The 18,949-nt window shown below is 40.2% G+C and overlaps 1 protein-coding gene and 1 non-coding gene across 2 annotated transcripts; both read right to left on the reverse strand.

Annotated features, from left to right (window-relative positions):
* Positions 1-15,932: 15,932 nt before the first annotated feature.
* tomm20a (translocase of outer mitochondrial membrane 20) lies at positions 15,933-18,688 on the reverse strand. The gene is made up of 5 exons (XM_047351892.1): positions 18,495-18,688; positions 18,157-18,203; positions 17,992-18,073; positions 16,684-16,826; positions 15,933-16,423 (listed from the first exon to the last, which is right to left on the reverse strand). Exons 1-5 carry the CDS (start codon positions 18,616-18,618, stop codon positions 16,379-16,381), a joined length of 441 nt encoding a protein of 146 aa, XP_047207848.1. The 5' UTR covers positions 18,619-18,688; the 3' UTR covers positions 15,933-16,378.
* On the reverse strand, positions 16,506-16,639 carry LOC124859686. Its single transcript, XR_007036173.1, has one exon. It is a non-coding gene; the product is annotated as a small nucleolar RNA SNORA14 (small nucleolar RNA).
* Positions 18,689-18,949: the final 261 nt, after the last annotated feature.

Below are 18,949 nucleotides of genomic sequence, written 5' to 3' on the forward strand. Positions count from 1 at the left end.
GGGATAGTTCAGAGTTTTTAAAGTGAGGTATAATTAAAAGGTTATAAGTAGTTAATTTCTTACCTGCTTTAAATACTCTTTTCTTGGCATTGTTTAGTCTAAATCTAGATAAGTTAAATATGGAAGCTGAGCCTAACAAATACTCCTAGAAAGGCCAAGACCAGATCTGACTTCTATGGTCTTAAAACAACTCCAACAAATATCATCACGGTTTTTTTCAAGCACTAGTATCTCTTAAACTGTTGTCACGTTTAAATTAGGCAATTTTATACAAGGAAACCAATGTTTATCTACATAGGAAATGGAAGCAGGAGGCAGTGCGCCACTAAATATCATCCTGTACGAAATTAGTACTGAGAATGGAACATATAAAACTGTTTCCATCTAATAAAAATGTCCTATACAAAAGGAAGGCTGTGTAAAAATAAATAAAATTGCATTTTACAACCAGACAAGCACAAATTAGTTGGTTCTGGAGTCTGAATGTAACAGCTAGCCCAAAGTGGGTCATGACCTAGCAGACTTCTGTTCTCATGAAAACAAAGAAAAACAAAAAAATGTCATAATAGTTTATGTAAAAGCTATACTATGACCCATGTTTGCAGTGGATGGATGTTGACAAAGAAGCCAACTATTATTTACACCGGAAATGAAGACGCACCGCCACCTGCTTTCATTTCACATGTAAACAATTATTGGATGCGGCATGAACAACCGTCAAGTGCAAATCTGACAGTGTTCAATGTTTTTGAAATTTCCTGTTTTAAGATGGTAGAGGTCCATTTTGGTCTTGACCCCACTCAGACAAGCTACTAGCTTTAGCCCCCAAAACCAACTAACATGGATTCATTTGGTTGAACAAAATTATAATAGCAGTTTAAGTAAACAGTGTTTTGCGGATTTTCACTCTCAGTTAAGTATTCTGACAATAAATCGTTCCATTCTCAGTTCATGTATCACACAGGAAGACCATTGGTTGTGCACCACCTCCTACCTTCATTTTCTGTGTAAATAACTGTCAGCTCCTCCCAGTAAAAAAAAAGTAAATTTAAAGATTTAAAGCTTCATAAAATAGCGTTTGCAGAAACTGCAGTGACATTTTTGAGATTTTATTTGTTGTAAGACATTCCATTTTGGTCTTGGAATAGCCATTAGCCCCCAAATAATCTGAATATATACTAGAAAGTTATGTACTAAAGGCAGGATAAAGTATGAACTAACCTTTCAACAGAACCTCAAAAATCCCACACTATCTCTTTAAAGGCCAGGGAACTGTCTGATCATAAAACTGGCTTTGTACTTTTTTGTTTTTGTGCCTTTCCCAGACTCCAGAGCTGCTTTGTATCAGTATTCCCTGGCAGCAGGACACAGTGAGAGATGCAAACTGTGTCTCTTTTAAAAATCCCAACCTAAGTAAGAGGTTTTTTTTCACAACCCTCAGAAATATGTTTCACCCCTCATGCTTCCAGTCTTTGTTGCTAGCTCCTTGTATCCCTCAACCCCTCCACCCACTCTCATTCTCCCTCCTACCGGCGCCCATGCTATCCTCTCCCTCGTTATCATAACTCAGCTGTTACTTGGCAACGTGGTCCCAGCTGGACCCAGCATCAGCCACGTTGCTACGGTAACAGAACGCACACACTCAGCCACGGTAAATATGCCCCCCTTCCCCAACCCACCCACCCACGTTTTCAGAGAGCAGCGGCTCAACATGCAAAATAAAAACCCACATGTGTATTCAGCTCAGAGCAGAGGCATCCATCAAAGCGCAAGTGCTCAGATTAATCAAAGCAGGAATGATTGCCAGCATGATCTCACGCACCTGCAACATCTTGACATCTGTGTTTCAGGGTAAAATCAGAAAGAATGATGTCATGTGTTGCTGATCCTTCAGAGGTATTGCACTACATGCAGAGCATGGCCATCTGGCTGCATTAATTCACCCCGTAACAATTTCTGTTTTCACATTTTTTTTAAAATCCCCGCTTTACATCATCATCATTGTACATTTATTGCCAAAGATTGACACGTCACGCAGACTGTGTGTCTCTAGGAAGCAAACCCTTTCTCCACGCTCTGGTTAACACTGCCGCTGTCGTCATGGCAACCTGATCTATCATCTTCAGGGGGATCAATTGATTCATTATTGAGTGAGGCACAGCCCCCTGCTCTGCTTCCCGTTCACGTCTACTTACTCTGCCTTCTAGCATCTATTATTGACATCTACGCCTGCCCACTCACTGGGCAGAAGAATAGAAAGATGTCAAGTTTCCCCTCATGGAAATATGATTCAGGTTTTATTTTCCCAACAAAAGAGCTTGTTAATTGAAAATTTTTTAAAGATGGCCTCTTGGCTCTGCAGGGGTCCAACGCAATCTGGGCAAGTGTGGAATATGATCTAGGTATTTTGGCATTCTGAGTAGGTAAAGAAAAAGAAGATGCAGTATAAAACAATATTAATTTCCAGACTTAATTATCTCTCTTATTGTCTCAAAGCTGCATCAATCCATCCAGCCATCATCCATCTTCTTGTCTCTACATTTGAAGGTTCTGTACTTAAAGCCTGACCACTGAAAAATATCTGCAATAAATGTATTGTGAATTATTTTCATAAAAAAAATGGGCAGAAAAAAAAGACAGAAATCTTTGGAAGTTTGAGTCTAGAAAAGTACAGAATTTTGATTGTGTAACATGTGCAATCTAAAATAAAAAACTATGATTAAAATGTCTTTTGGAAGGTTAATGCAGATGGCTTAGAACGATAAAAGAAGTGTACAAAAATAACACACATGGATGTATAGACAAGATAAATTAGCACCAGATCAAGCTTTAAATAGGATGGGGAAATATAACGTGACACACATAAAATGTTCAAAACACAGTTCTCTGGAGCGGGGCATTTGTAGCTGCAGGGGAAGACAGTCTTATTGTAGTATGTCCTCCGTTGTCTGGCAGCACTCCTCAGCAGAGCCTGGAGGCACAGAGATGGGTGGGGAGCTCCAGCTTCTGCTGAAGGAAAAGAGGAAGACAAATATATGTTGTAGGAAAATGTGTGCTAAATGGATGATGTCAGCTCCGGCACTTTGACATTTTAATGTCATCTCTGAGGGAATTACATCATTAGTCCTCTTTCCTGGCCCCGTTCAATGCTGGGAAAACCTCCTAATGGATGTCAACAAGCCATCCCTCTGGAAGAAAGAGGCAGGGGGGGATGGTGAGGTGATGGCGGTGGGGAGGGTTCTTGCAAAGCTTTTCGATGAGCTGTGTAACAGATAGGTCTCATACTGAGCGTCATCTGAACTAAAAGCCTTTGCAGCCTTTCCTGGCATAAGATTAACTCAATCTGAGCTGCTGCACTCATTTGCAGCTCTGCTTTCCACCAGTCCTTTTCTTTTGACCTGAGTTGGCTCAGTGCGTAAGAGCCACATGGTGGAGTTGTTATTTCATGCATTTATAATTATAGTAGAGCATCGAGTTGGCAGTCCAAAACCACAGGGCTCCTTTAAATTTGAAAAGCTGTCAGTGTTGCCTCTGCAGCCGCTCAGATATGAAGTTACATCAAGTGATTAATGCATTATTCATCATTAAAAAAAACTGCAAGGCCAACTGGCATTCAACATCATATTTCCAGATGGGTACAAGACGAGCTTCAGTCGAACCGTGAGAGTCGAATTTCTCGTTGGGTGCATCATCCACTTGTGGTCTTGAATCAAAGCTTGACTCACAGATATTATTTCACTGACTATGAGCTTGCAAACTTCCTTTTCCATCTCATTGAGAAAAGCAGATTGGATGTGATAAATCCATGGCCCCTAATGACAAAGAGGTGGGAATTTACAGTAATGGGAAGGATTCACTTTATGAGAAAGTACCACCATAGGCTGGAGCATGTGGATTTCTGTTTCACTTGTTTTTCCCTGGTAAAAGCATTTAACTTTGATGGTAATCATTACAGGAACTTCCACAAGAATCCACAACCCTTGAACTTTGTCACATTTGGCCACATTACAACTTCAAACTTCAGTATGTTTCATTGAGATTTTATGAGTTTGATGAAAACTAAGTAATGTAATCTTATGAAGTTGAAGGAAAAAGATGCACAGTTATCAAATATATAAAAATTTGAAAAGTCCTGTTTCCATTTGTTTTCAGAGAAACTGAGTGAATACTGTGCAGAACCACTTTCTGCTGCAATTACAACTGCAGTGGGTTTGTCTCTTCCTCCTTTCTACATCTAGAGACTGACATGTTTGTGCAAAAATAAAACAAAAGACAAAGCATCATATTTCAAGTCCTGCCACAGATTCTTAATTAGATTTAGGTCTGGATTTTGACTAGGCCATTCTAATACATTAATATGCTTTGATCTAAAGCATTCCTTTGTAGGTCTGGTTGTCATTTTAGGCTCAGTAGTGCGCTGGAAGTCTTTTGCAGCCTCCAACAAGCTTTCTTCTATCTTTCCATCTATCCTGACCAGCTTCCAAGCCCTGCTAGTGTTCTCACAACATGATGCTGCCAACATCATGTTTCACTCAAGGTATGTGTTTTCAAGTTGTCAGTTTTCAACCACACATAAAACTTTGCTTGTAACCCAAAAAATACAATTTTGGTCCAATCTGACCAGACCAACTTTTTTCCCCAGCTTTGCTGTGTCCACCTAATGGCTTGTGACACACTGAAAAGACAATGTCTTGTGGCTTTCTTGTAATCATGGATTTCTTGTGGTGGTCTTCCTTAGAGGCTAGATTGTTTGAGTCCTCAACTAATAGATGTCTTGTTTCTCCAACAGATTCTCCCACCTAAATCTCTGCATGTCTTCCAGATTTATGCTACTGTAGGCTTCTTGGTTGATTGTTTTAATGCTCTCCTTGTCTAAACGGTCAGTTTTATACATGCCTTGCTAGGTGTCCAGTTGTGCATATTATTTTTATTTTCGACAGTGCTTTATACGTGATGTTCAAAGCTTGGGATATTGTTTCATAACCTAACCCTGCTTCAAACCTTTCGACAGCTTTCTCCCTGACTTGTCTGCTGTGTTCCTTGGTCTTCATGTTGCTGTTTGTTCACTATTGTTCCCTAATAAATGTCTGAGGCCTTCACAGAACAGCTGGATTTATACTGAGATACAGGTAGACTCTATTTACTAATTAGAAGAATTATGAAAGAAGCTCTGGATTTTATTTTGGGGTGTCAGAGTAAGGGGGCTAAATACAAATGTTCCCCCTGTTTTGAATGTATATCTGTAAAACATTTTAAAAACCAGGTATTCTTTTTCTTCTAATTTCCCATTTTTGTGTCAGTCTGTCATTTAAACTCCAAATAAAAAGCAATGAAGTTTGTGGCTTAAATGTGAAAAAAGGTCAAGGCATGTTAATACTTTTGCAAGACGCCTTATATTTTGAATAAAAACGCCTTGCTTCTGATGCAACCTAAAAATCCAGTTAGTGCTTTCCCTCATGTGAAATCAAACCTTGTTCAGCCACCTTTATGCACACATCCATACACAGATGAAAATGGTTACGTAAAGAGCAAAAAAATACTTCTGTAAGCACAGGCTGTCACAAAAATAGAGGGCATGAATGCATGAAAACGAGTGGGGCAGATAGGCTGCCCCCTCGTGTGCTCACCTCACAATCAAATTTAGCTTTGCGTGGGGCATTGATGAGACACAGAGCTCAAAGCCAAAGTCTTCAAAGAGAGCGGTTACACAAGATGCAAGGCGTCAAACCCACTTTGTAGTTCTCGGGTGAACGAGTGGGCGTTTTAGCAGCCGAGCTGCACGGGGTGAAACAGTTGCAGCTCTGTAGGCCCCCCAAAAAATGATAGCATACAACAGTTACATCAAGGCTGAAGTGAATACAAAGGGAAACAGGACTGATTTTTTTTTTTACCCCTATCTCTTTTTAGATTATTGTAGTTTGCTTTAGGCCATGTTTATTAGTGCTATATAATATAGCAGACGTAGGAGAAAGGAAAAAACAAACATGGGAGGAAACAACAGATGGGGAGTTGATACATTATAAGTGAGGACACATATGACCGCAACTGCCCTATTGGTGACCTTAACAGCCCTGTTAGTGTTATTGTTCTGTCTACAACTTATAAGCTTAATACTCCCAGCCCATGTTCAGAACTGAAAAAGCCTTTTGGATGAAGAGCCAAATGTGTTCAAGAAACATAAGAAGAACCCTGATTGCCTTCTGTTTAAGCACTAAGGGTTGTCATGTCGTAGATGAATGAGAATCTACACCAACAATTTGTGACTATCTGAGTCTCCCAACTATATATGTTAAATATTGTTGATATTTAATTCAGTAAAATAAAGTAAATGGAGCAGAGGAAGACAGCAAAGCAGGCCGCTTTTTTGTGAAGAGACTTTGTGATTTTACATTTTTATTGTCTCCCTAAAAGGATTTAGTCACTGTAGAGCCCTTCATCTGTGCAAACTAAGTCTGAAAGCTTTAAGATGAACTGTATCCAAACTGCCCCGAATGGTTCACACATGCAGATAAGACTTCTGCTGTTAATTTGGATTTTGAAGTTCAAATCAGATTAGGTCAGTGAGACAAATAGACTTGTCTGCGCAACGTTAACAAATGTTGTGTAAAGACAAACATTGCTAGTGGATGCAGTGCTAGCAAGAGTTCATGCTACCAAGAGTTCAGCTAACGTTTGTTGGAAATAGGTTAGTCTGGATAGCATTACAAAACAAATAGCATTGAAAAAGTTGGAGAATTATGCTTCTTTCTTTGTTTAAACAGAGCTTAAGGTTGAACAAAACCAGGCTAATATATTGTTTTTGCTGTGCTAACTTGTCTCACTAGCTAACAGTGGCCAATTTTCCATTGAGGCCTATATGTAAAGTAATAAGGCAACATTTTCAAACTTAGCAAAATATACTACATTATTTTTTAATGTGTTTCCATACATTAAACAACGCTGATGTGTGCAACCTTGGTTATATAGTTCAGTCAGGTGGTTGTTGTGTGAGCTAGCTTAAAGAGCACAGAAGCAAAACACTTCCTAGCAAAAAGCATACCTTCAAAAAATAAACAAACCACATTTTCATGATAGATAACTAAGAAACATTTCCTTGTTTTAGGGGGCATATTAAAATGTGTTTAGGTATATACCTACGTTATTTCTCAAGATGACTGCTTTTAATTCAATTTATTTAAATGTGGTACTTTTTCTTTTTGTTGCATAATGCACACAAACACCTTTTATTGAACCATTTATCTCTAAAGTTACATATATTGACTTAGAAGCAGTTTTTATTCTTCTTCTGACAAATGAATCGCATTTTTGGGGGACTAATGAAAAGCCAGTAAGTTCTGCAGGAAGTTCCAGATGAGGGAAAATTTTTGTATTTCAAAGAAATTAAAATTGGGCACGGCAAAATTGCTAAACAGTAGCCCCTCCTACTATGTTGACATATACATACTGTATAAGAATAGAACATATGTAGAACTTAACAGAACGAGGAAAAAAGTGTCTTGGAGGAATGTACTGCAACCAGTCCAAAAAACTTCAGTTATTGTAGTTGAAGACGTTTCGCTCTTCATCCAAAGGCCTTTCTCAATTCAAGTTGTGCTGTCCTGTACATCTAAATTCTCATGCAGGTTAGACTCTCCTAACAACTGGGCATTGTTAGTGCAGTCATTAGCCTGGATCACTGAGAGATGTTTGGGTCACATGCAGCAAGATGTGAAATGGTTTGAAACTGACCTGGTATCAGGCTTAATGCTGAACTGTCAGCTGAAATCTGAGGCCTCCTCCTCTCTAGAGTTGGTTTCTGTCGTTTGACTTTAATGGTTTCCTTCACTACTCTCTCAAACATCTATCTTCTCTGTCCAGAATATGAACATTTTGGTACTCAAAAGAGTGTTTCTTATCCTTGAGGTGTAGGTCCACAGCTGGGTCTTCTCCTGAGGAGCTGGTTCTCCTGTGTTGAGCCATGCAAATCAGGAGAGACTATTTAGTTTCTCTAATATAGAGGTCTGGGTATTCCTTGTTGCACTGAACTGTATACTCCACGCGGCCCAGTTTGGGTTTAGGGTATTTTGTCCTTGGGTTAAAACAGCCTCTGAGAGTTCGATTAGGTCCAAAATGCACCAAGATGTTGTGTTTGGATAAAATTCTACAGATTTTCTCAGATGTAGGGACGACAATGTTCATGCATTTGTTCTTTTCCTTGTTCTTTTCAGTGGTGTGTTTTCTGAATTTCCTCACTGCCTTGAAAAAAGCCCAGTTAAGTTATCCACAGGATTGGAGAGCTTTTTTGATGTGGTTCTGTTCTTTTTCCTTTCTTTCCGTCTTCGTGTGGACTTGTTTGGCCAGATGGTGAAGAGTTCTGATGACAGAACGTTTGTGTTCCGGTGGGTGGTGAGAGTCAAACAGAAGATAACTCTGTGGACAACAACATCACGTTCACCAGAGGACGCTAATGACAATAAACTGCCTTTTGTGGACTGTTTGGCGCATATGGAAAAAATTGGAATCCTCAACATTGAGGTTTACAGGAAACTAACCCACAAAGATCAGTACCTCCTGTTTGACTCTGGTTTGGTCAAATTAGACAAAATTATTCTACAATGATTCCAGAACAATTTGTTATTTTTAGTCTCTATGTGAAAATAAGTGGACCTTCAGTTTCCTCAAAAAGATTGTTTTTCATTCAGATAAATTATTATCAGATGAATATTGTTTAGTTCTGAATGTTTCAGTCCTGAAATAAATGTTATTTTTACTCTTTTGCAGAACGGACAATGTCAGAAGGCGGGGGTCACCCATGGAGCTATTCATGCAAGAAACCACCACTGTTGTCCAAATATTTACAAACTGACCTAACCATGTTATGCAACACTCAGTCACATTGCAGGCTTTTAGTGCTAATACTGAACGGAAAAAGAGCTTGTCTTGTCTTTGTAGGAGTTGATGCTCCAACCACTGAACACTTCACAGTGCAAAAACTGCTTTTAAAACAATCAAATTTCCTAAATGATGGTGGAGATCAGCTCGTGAAGCTGTACTTGTTCTTATTTTTTCTGCTTTTAAGAAAATCCTGTAGTTCCAGCTGCTAAACAATGCGTTATTAACACCAGTCTGCAACAGCCAACTATATTGGTCTTACTAGAAGGGAGAGAGCAGAGCGGAAGCAGATGATTGCCACATTCTTGAGGAGGCCCCACATTCCCCTGAGCATGAAAACAGCATTATAACTTGTACAGTTCCTCCACCACCACCACCACCACCCCCCTGGCGCCTCCCGCCCCCAGCTTCCTGTGCAACAGCATGGCCGCTCAGCACCCTCCCTTCCCTTGCTCTCATCTCGGTCAAGCTCCATCTCCCTCTACCCCATCGCTCCAAATACATTATTTACACGCCACCACACCCCTCCCTTCAGCTCAGCTCCAAAGAATCAGGGCAGAGGGAAATAACACCACTGTATAACCCCCAACACACACACACTCACACACTGCACACTAAAGCTTAGACCCCTCCACCCCCACCTGCTCGCTCTTTTCTCACTCTGCAGGATGAAAACACAGAGCAGGGCTGAGCTGCGACAACGGGAAACTCTGTGAGGCCCCATTCCTCCCAACTAATCCCTTCTGACGTGCCTCCCGAGGGCAGGGATTTGCTACAAGTCAATGCAGGAGACCTACAGTATGCAAAACAAGCCTGTCTGACTCTCTCATGATGTTCAAAGCCTCTGCTCTGCACTGCTGGTGAGACAGGAAGACAGATCAGAGACAGAGAGGGTGAGAGAGAGGAGGGGGTGATAACTGCACACAGTCTGCTCATGTTAACCCTTTACTCAGCCTCCTCTTCAGTGCAGTGAGCCACTTCCCCCCTCTAGTTTCACCTCTTGCCTACATCGTGCACATAACGTTGACGACACATGACATGATCTCTCTGTCACCTCAGCCCCACTCACTTTTACCCTCCTTGTTCCTTCTCAGCTGTCAGATGAGACGCGTTATCTGACCAAAAAATGAAAAGCGCACAATGTAAACAGGAATTCATAGGTCATGTGGTGCACTAGCTTCTCTCAGGCGGTGCTGCTGAGTTTCAGTGCTATCAGACAATCGGGCGGTGAGGAAATGCATGTGTGGAGGACTGGAGGAGGCCCACAGGTGGCCGGGTGACATTATTAGAGAGAAGTCACATGTTATGGTTTGGGTTTTTGCTGGTGGTGGTAATGGGGGGGTTGGTTGTCCGTGCTCTTCAGCTCACACTCACAAAGAATGTAAACAAGTGATTTCAGAGGGAAAAACGAGCTTGGAGAGTGGAGGAAGGGCAGCAGATGAAGCCAAATTACGGTGGAGGAGGTTGGGGCAGGGGAGGGTAGCAGCAGAGGAATGGAAAAACAGATGACAGAAAGATATTACCCCACATAAGAAGAGAAATCCACCAGGATTTGTAGTCTGCTTTAGGTTCATGTGATTGGCTAAACTGTTGCCTCCACCCTCCCCACCACCACACTTTTTCCTCCCAACCTCAGACCCTTTGAGATGGAAAATGGGTCATCTGTGGGAAAGTTAATACTCTAAGCACGTACAGCCCTGCTTTATTTTTAGGACGTGCCTTGGAAATTTTTTCTTCCTATTTTCCGCCTCCTCAGTGGTGAATGGCAGTAAAAAACCTGTGGTTAAATAAAGCGTGTTGCTACTGTGAGTGGCTCCATGATAGCCTGGATGTGGCTCGTGTTTCTCCAGTCCTGCCCTCTCCATGACAACATAAAGATCAGGCTGCAGACACCACAACCACCACAGCAACGACATGTGCCGCGGGACACGGAAAATATGGCCTCTGAATGCCCTTATCTCACAGATTTAGAGGTGGACAATATGACTAGCCATGGTATGACATAATATAACAACACTGAGTAAAAATACAGCGGTTTCATTCTATTTTCACAAACTTTTATTCAGAACATAATGGCCACAACTACTCCTATGGCTGCTAAAATAACATAGCATATTTAGTATTACAATAATAATGTTATATATTTAGTAGTAATTTTCAACGGCTTGTTGCACATAAAATTATTCTTTGTTGATGCCTTGCTCTTTTTAGAACAATACAAGTATATCAAGCTAAAATTAACTGGTTAATTAGAAGGGCTATGTGATGGGGTGACTAGCCTGCAGCCTGTTGCTTTACAGATAAACTTCTCGTAGCTTGCCAACATTAGTTTTAAAAGAGTGCTACCTTTATAAGAGTGATATGTGGCAATCATTTAGTTTCCACACCATGATTTTCAATGTTTCAAGCAACTGAAAATATTTCCAAACGGCTGAATTGGTCTTTCTTGTAAGTCGGGCAATCTGTAGAGGTTTTTTTTTCAGTTAGGTGACTGGCAGTGCTCAGCAGCTGGTGGGGTAAAGGGAGTCCTGCGTTACTCTACTCTCTATACAGCCAGAGAAAGATCTGGTTACTCACACGTTCAGTTAAACCTTAGGAATTGTATGACGGAAAATGTGAATGCATGACTGCTCAAAACCGTGGTATACCTTGATGCCGCTAACCGGCGTGGTGGCGGTTAATTCTCATGCTGTAAAAAAAAGCACTCCACTGTCTGACACAGAATATTGTAGAAGTTAATTAGTTTGTGTGTCCTTGTTAGTTCTTACTCCTTTACATTCATATTTACTGTGGAAGATAGACTGTACTGGCTGCTTCAGCTCTGTGACCTGAACACAGTAAAGCATTTTACTATAACAGTAATTCCATTGCGGTTGAAATTTTGTAGCTAAGAATCTGTGATGAAGCAATGTGTGGGTTGGTATTTTGATTTTGATACATAGTTGTTAAATTTGGTGAAATTTCAGAAATATAAAGTAATTTAGTGTAAAACATCAACTATAACAGAATTTATTAGTTTGAGACATTTTTTGCTATGATTTTAAGTAATTTTTCATAATTTAAACAGATTTCTACCGAGGAGAAAAGACAATATCGGATGTTTCAGCTGTCTGACTCAAACACGTCATAAAATGCTGCAATAGCAGCAAACTAATAACTTACACATTCATAGCATAGCACTTTTTCTTCGAAGGAGAAGAATAATTGTTCTTGTAAGTTTCTTCACCAGAACTGCAAAGATATAATTAATGAGGCGAATTATCAACGAGTTGTATCAAAACAGAGAAGGAGCCAGCTAACATGGGCTAACTCGTTGTTAAAGACTTCCATCAGATTTGATTATTGTAACTCGAATAATCGTGTTATATTATTTTAGCAGAAGTACAAATAATTGTTGCTTTTATGACTGGACTGAATTTTCGTGTAAATATCTTGATAAAATGGTGTTATTATGGTAAATGGACTGAACTTATATAGCGCTTTTCCAGTCATTCAGACCGCTCAAAGCGCTTTACACTAGCGCCACATTCACCCAATCGCACTCACTAACGCTCACACATTCATACACCGATACGCAGGTCGGTAGGCAACTTGAGGTTAAGTGCCTTGCCCAGGGGCACATCGACATATGGCAAGACGACTACTCTTCCTACTGAGCCACAGTCGCCTCTCAAGGGTATCCTGCTTCATGTACTCCTTATGCCGATGGATACTTCATAGTTGAAAGAATGTTTACTTTGTAAAACATAGAGTTTAGAAATGAATTTAAATCTGGGAAAGATAACATTATTCAGTGATTTTGTCCATTGTACTGACCTAATTTCCCTTTAAGTAAATTTTATATATCAGTTTACTTTGCCTGAGTAAATTAAAAATATAGATTTGAATATCTAGAGTACTTCCGTTGTTAACTAAAAAGCGACATAAAATCTGATCTGGCCAAAATGCCGTGCTATATTTGTTTTCTTAAGAGCTATATTTTTACTTTGGAAAACTGTAATAAAATCACAATTTTCCTGTAAATAAAACATTTAATTTGATATTTTTGCCAAATCGCCTTTTCTTGCTCTGACAATAAAACTACTTAGAGGCAATACTCTCAGTCTGAGGATGTGAAATGTAGAGCAGTGCAGCAGAGCCTACATGAAGCTGCCATAGAAACTGCTCACAACCAAAGTTATTTCTGACTGCCTCGAACACCAAACACAGCTGCTTTTACGTTGCCAGATATCTTCAGACGACTCTCGCTGTACAGAGGCTGCAATCAACCATTTGATATTTAAACTTACACCATGAAAAAGCACCAGGCAAAGGTCATGAGCTGTTGTGGATAATTTGTTGTCAAGATCTCAAATGATTACGGTAATTACAACGTTCCCAACACACAGCACTTGCAGTCACAATCCGTGCAAACAGATTAGTCTGAATTGCCTCTGGCTGCCTTTCTAAGCCCTCCACCCATTTGGGGTATAATGTATATTTAAGAAGCAAACTACTTCAACCTACTTGAATAAACAGGTTGGAATCTGTTGCCATGTGAAAGTTTGGGGAAATAAAGGTGTATCAACTGTTGAAAACACAGTTTATCTGCTGCAGGCAAAGTCATTGTTATTGCTGTCAACTGGAGCTTCTGTGCTCCTAGGTTTTTCAGCTAGGTGCAGTAAGAGTCCAGCCTGGAGCAACAGTGCCCCCTACTGCAAGGCAAGTAGGAGTTGGTTCATTTTAAAGACTGCTTCACCAGCTACAAAGCGCTGACTCATAATCACTATACAGACAATTCAGTAAAATTAAAAGCATCGTATGCAAGGAAATGACAACGAATATCTTATTGAACTAAATTGTATTTTTGCATGAAAGATTCTGCTGTGCAGCACAAAAACGCAAGATTTTGCTACGTCACCCTGAACCACAACAAGGTCTGTTTTTGTAAAGATTTTTTTTATTGCTTTTTTTAAAGTTTGCAACAATCCCGAGCAGCCAGCAGCAGTCTGGTATCCTTCAGTGACCCTTCAGCCGGTCTGCAGGGGAGGAACCACAGAGCCGGCTGCTGACTGTTTATTTATGGGAGCAGCAGGCCTGTGGTAAACTGTGTGGAAGGGTAGAAGCAGACCACAGTTTCTGATTGACCTTCTGCATCTCTCTCCCAAAAGGAGAGATTAACAAGGAGTCAATTTCTTCCTGCACAGACACTTGAAGCCAAAAAACCCCAGCAGGCCCTTCCTGACGGGCTTCTCCAGCTCCACCAAATTACTCTAACAGCACCAGCAGCAGCCGCTCATGAGTTCATGGAAAATGGAACAGTGACCACCATTTAGTCTCCACTTCACATTTCATTCCTTATGTTGGAAAACTAGTCCCCCCCCCCCTCTTTGCTCTGGTTTCCTGGCAACCTTGTGGCCCAGTTTCCTCTGGCCAGCACTCTCGGAATGACAGCTGCAGACTGGGATAAAAATAATTACGCCTCTGTTTGTCTCCCAAACCGGACCAGGCCCACTCCCTTCCACCTAAACTGGTTGCTCTACTTTTGCTCTCATGCATACACAATAAAGCCATTCATACTGAAGACATACTGCGGACCCGGGGATTCACAGGAGCTGATGTTTCCGCATGCAGGCCGGACACGGAAATAGAAAACTCATGACAGCAAATGTGCATTATTCTGGTGGCGTCTGAATGTTATAAATCTTAACAAAAATGGATTCTGTTTTATGTGTCCCTGTGCTAAAATTTTACTGCAACATGTGGTATATTATTTTGAGAATCAAAAATATTTCATTCTTGCACATCTTGCCTCCCTAAAGCAAGTTCACATAACCTCCCAAACAGAAAACCACAGCAGCGTTGGACTTTCCTGTGCAGGCCTGCTGCCATCTGCTGGTGCACGTATGGAGATGTGACCATGATACATTTTTTATAACTTGTTCCAGCTTTAATGTGACACATATCCTCTACACGCCCACCGGAAAACAACTAAATCTGTTGGAGGAAAAGTGTAAAAAGTCCCAACTTTACCCTGGTTAAAGTTCATCTTTATTTCCTACATTAGCCCACTGTGTCCTCCTAATGTTCGCCTAATTTATCAGTTTTTGAAGACATCTCTTCCCCACTTCAGGCAACCTCACAGATTTTCTATCAGAATTAGTTCTGCCCATACTTTTCTTCCTTATGAGTCATTCTGTTATAAATTTGGATGTAGGATCCAGAAATTGCAACTTCACAAAGTTGACGCTAAGTTCTGGTTTTCAGAGTAATGTGCAGGGGCGCTGCTTTAGTTGCATCTGAACTGTTTTAAAAGCTATAAATCAGAAAGAAATTAGCTCAGTTTGTGAACTTTGGCACTGTTATTTTGTTTGTAAAGATTCCCACAAATAGCTGTTTCAGAACCACAGGTCCAATTTAACCTGGATTTAAAGAGACCAATCAGGTAGTAAAAGAGCTGTTTTCTGTTTTGAAGTGAAAACCCCAAATATTACTGTGTAAAACGATAAAATCAACAGGTGAGGTGGCAAATCGGAGGTAAAGCATGTTAATTTGATATAAATGCAAAAACACTTTTATTAAGGATTGGAAGAATTTTGTCCTTAGTTTTCAAGTGTTGCTATCAGCCTTCCCAGAGCCCTCCTCCTCCTGGTTGTCTTTTTATCAGTATTTGAAAAACTTTGTCACTGTTCTTTGTATTTTCAAGTTAGAATTGCCATTCCTGTACCATGGTTTACAATACATGTACATTTTAATGCACCCTTCTTCCGGGCGATACCTTTATAGAAAGATCCTTTATTGGATGCAAACAGGCAAATATCTGGAATATCCTAATCAAGAGTCACTATAATTGACGGTAGGTGTGAACTCAAGAAGACCGAACGCAAACTGAATCAGAAGGTGTTTCAACCAAGTACTACACTTCACCTGGTTATTGCAACCTCTTCATAAAAAATATATATAACAGCTTACTTTCCCCCAGCGGAAAAGTACAGGATGTGTCACATTATAGGGGGAAAAAATGTTTGAAATCATTTATCATGTTCTCATGATTTTAAAAGCCACTGTAGTCAGAAACTCAGCATGTTTGAATGTTTTATTATGGAGTTTTACACAAATAGGCGACAGTCTAGAATATAAAAATAACATTAAACCAACAATGCAAATGCATTTTTACAGAACTTAACGCGTGTGTAGACAATTTAATCTGTAGACAAATTTAATGTTATACTCACAGAAACTTACAACAAATTGTCTACGGTAATTTAATATATTACTATTGCCAGGATGCTCAAAAAGAAAAACAAATATTGAGGAAAACAACAAAATGACTAGAAAACACAACATCTGATGCGAGTGAGGTGAGACCAACCTCAGAGTTCCTTTAACCTCCAGAATATCATAAAGTATGCCATATTTGGGCTGATTATTCACAACCGTCCCTAATGAACAATGCTGCCATAAATCACTGTTAAACCTTTTTAAGGAGAAGTAAAAGCAGTTTTCTGTCTCCCACTCGTCTGCACCTTCATTCAACGTCATCCTCTGATAAAGCCTGGGAGCTGATGATTCGCTGGGTAAAAAATAATCAAAGAATTAACATCTTAATTTGATCATTTACAAAATTATTAAACAGCTGCTATTTACAATAGTATTTCTGTCTTAGAGGTGAAATAGCCAAGAGCTACAACGACACTGCTCTCAGCTTTGGATGATTCTAAGATTGATCTTGCACCCTTTCTTGTCCCAGAAGCTACAGAAGCAACTGGGGGGTTTTCTAAGGTTGCTGCTGCATTTTTCTGAAGGGAGAAAATGCAGGAAAGACTACCTCACCTGGCTGATCGTGGGCAGTTTAGTGAGCAACATCTGGAAGACGGGGGGAGGCAGCGTCTGCTGGAGGACTTGCAACAGCTGCTGAGGCTGACCGCACACTGCAATCGCGTTGGTCAGGTGGTCGACACCTTTTTCAAATTCACCTGGGTTAAATGAAAAGAGTGAGAATATTAGAAGATCGGTATATATCGATAGTTTACTGTATTCCTAATCTAATGTTTGACTTGGATTAGGTGGATTTACAAAACTAATCTATATAACGTTAGCCTCATAGCATAGTGGACTAAGTAATATGACTTAGACGACTGTGCTGTGAGGCTAACGATAAATAAGTTCAACCAAAGATACACAGGTCCTGAAAATCTCAATTTATAGCAGGCAAAGTTTCACAGGATCCTAATGTCTTGAGCAATAGTCATTTTATCTCAGTAACCATACATGTATTGCCTGCAATTAATGACACTCCCAGATTAACACCTTTATATCTTATATATCAACACATTCTGCTTGTTGTCCATTTAATAGTATTTTAAGTTCTAGTTTGCTTTTTAAACCTGTAAAAGAAATTGGTCCCTAAGGATGCCATGTTAATTACTGAACATTGCAAGATCTCCCCTATTCATTTCCGTCATTATGGTGGTCCAACCACAAACATTAGCCTCTCTGCATGGGATTTAAGGATCAAGAGCTAATAATTGGGCTCCAACTGGCCTCACCTATTATTGGTGTGCAGAGTGTAAATCCGTGGCTCATTTAATATGATAGCCGTGAGATCTTCTGTTATAGTCTGCTTGCATCACAGCAGCCATTTGTGATTTTGAACACATATTGTCAAAACAGTGATTTGATATGTTGTGCAGCTTGAATTTTAATGGATCAGAAATAATCATCACAGAACTACTAATGTGGATCCGGTTTTTCTGCAGCGTTTCATGAAAGTCACATTTGGCAAAGTTTGACTGTGACATCAGACAAACTTTGAGAAACAAAGCGGTGTGGAGTGAAAAAATATGAGCGGACGTCTTCTCAACAGGTCAAACAAGATTAAAAGGCATGCATGACCTATGATCATTTTTAGCATTGCTTTCATACATTATGCCTTTCAAAGAATTTGGGTTTCTGGTTCATTGCAATGTGCTGTGGTCAAACTTTTTCTTTGCTATTTTATGTTTCATTATAGATACTTTAAGCATGTTTTCATAGACAAATCTAATTTGGATAGATGCACAATCCTTAGAATGAAAAATAAAGGGAATGTTTTTTTAAAATTAAAACAGCCCCCCACATGGCTAGAAGAAGAATGGATACCTTGTGACAGCAACTCTTCTCCCAGCTGGATTTCTTCCAAAAAGAACTTCTGAACAGCTTCTGCGTCCTTCAGGTCAGGCAGCTTCAGTGCAAACAAGCGGAAGATCACTCATTTTATATCTGAGAAATAAAATGTATCCGGACGTAGTTTCACAAATGCCTCACCTTTGCCATGCCGGACTTCTCGCCTGACGCTTTTTGTTTTCTTCTACCTGTGAGGGAGGGAGGAAAGCGTCTTTAGATAGAGTCCGGTCAAAGAATCTGGAAAACACGTGGCTACGAGATTAGAAAGACTAAATCTAGAGCAGATCTGGTTGCCAACCCACCCTACGAGTTAAACCAATCTGTAATAACTTCCTCATCCCGTAATTAGCTCGAGTATAGTAAATATTTATCATGGTGGAGCGTTTATGTCACGTCTTTAGTGCAGTGTCCTTGCGGGTTGCGGCTAGCCGTGTGAGGCTAACGATGCTAGCACAACTTCGCGCACGGTAAAAACTTACGTTCACGAAGCTTCTCTTTAAACAGAGGGTCGCTCCGTCTCTTTCTGTCAAAATAAATACAGTATGCGACGAACAGGGCCCCACACATGCCCGCAACCATCGCGCTCGTCCTGCCGCTCATCATGTTTAAAAACTACTCATGGACAAGCACGGCTAGCTGCTAACACACTGCGGCGGAAAGGAAATACGAATCACCTGACGTAACACGTAACGTCGCCTGAACAAGGTCATTTCCGCTTTCTTACAAATATGGCGACGTCATATTATATTGACTACGACATGCTTAATAAGAAGAATATATATATATTTTTTAGAACATGCTTATATAAAAATTGCCATTTCCACCCACACTCCTCACCACTCGGTGGCGGTAATGCACCAATGGCTGTTTGCCAACCGCCAATAAACCGAAGAAGAAGCTTTGTTGACATTTTCTTCTAAGAAACTGCACATCT

This window comes from Girardinichthys multiradiatus, chromosome 22 (assembly GCF_021462225.1).
Source record: "Girardinichthys multiradiatus isolate DD_20200921_A chromosome 22, DD_fGirMul_XY1, whole genome shotgun sequence".
Taxonomy (NCBI): Eukaryota; Metazoa; Chordata; class Actinopteri; order Cyprinodontiformes; family Goodeidae; genus Girardinichthys; species Girardinichthys multiradiatus.

Bases quoted from the DNA above. Each gene is read 5' to 3' on its own strand.
- tomm20a (XM_047351892.1), bottom strand. From the start codon at position 18,618: ATGATGAGCGGCAGGACGAGCGCGATGGTTGCGGGCATGTGTGGGGCC. The intron at 18,074-18,156 runs GTGAGGCATTTG...TTTGCACTGAAG, and splicing joins AGAAGTCCGGCATGGCAAAG to CTGCCTGACCTGAAGGACGC. The intron at 16,827-17,991 runs GTATCCATTCTT...CATTTAACCCAG, and splicing joins AGAAGAGTTGCTGTCACAAG to GTGAATTTGAAAAAGGTGTC.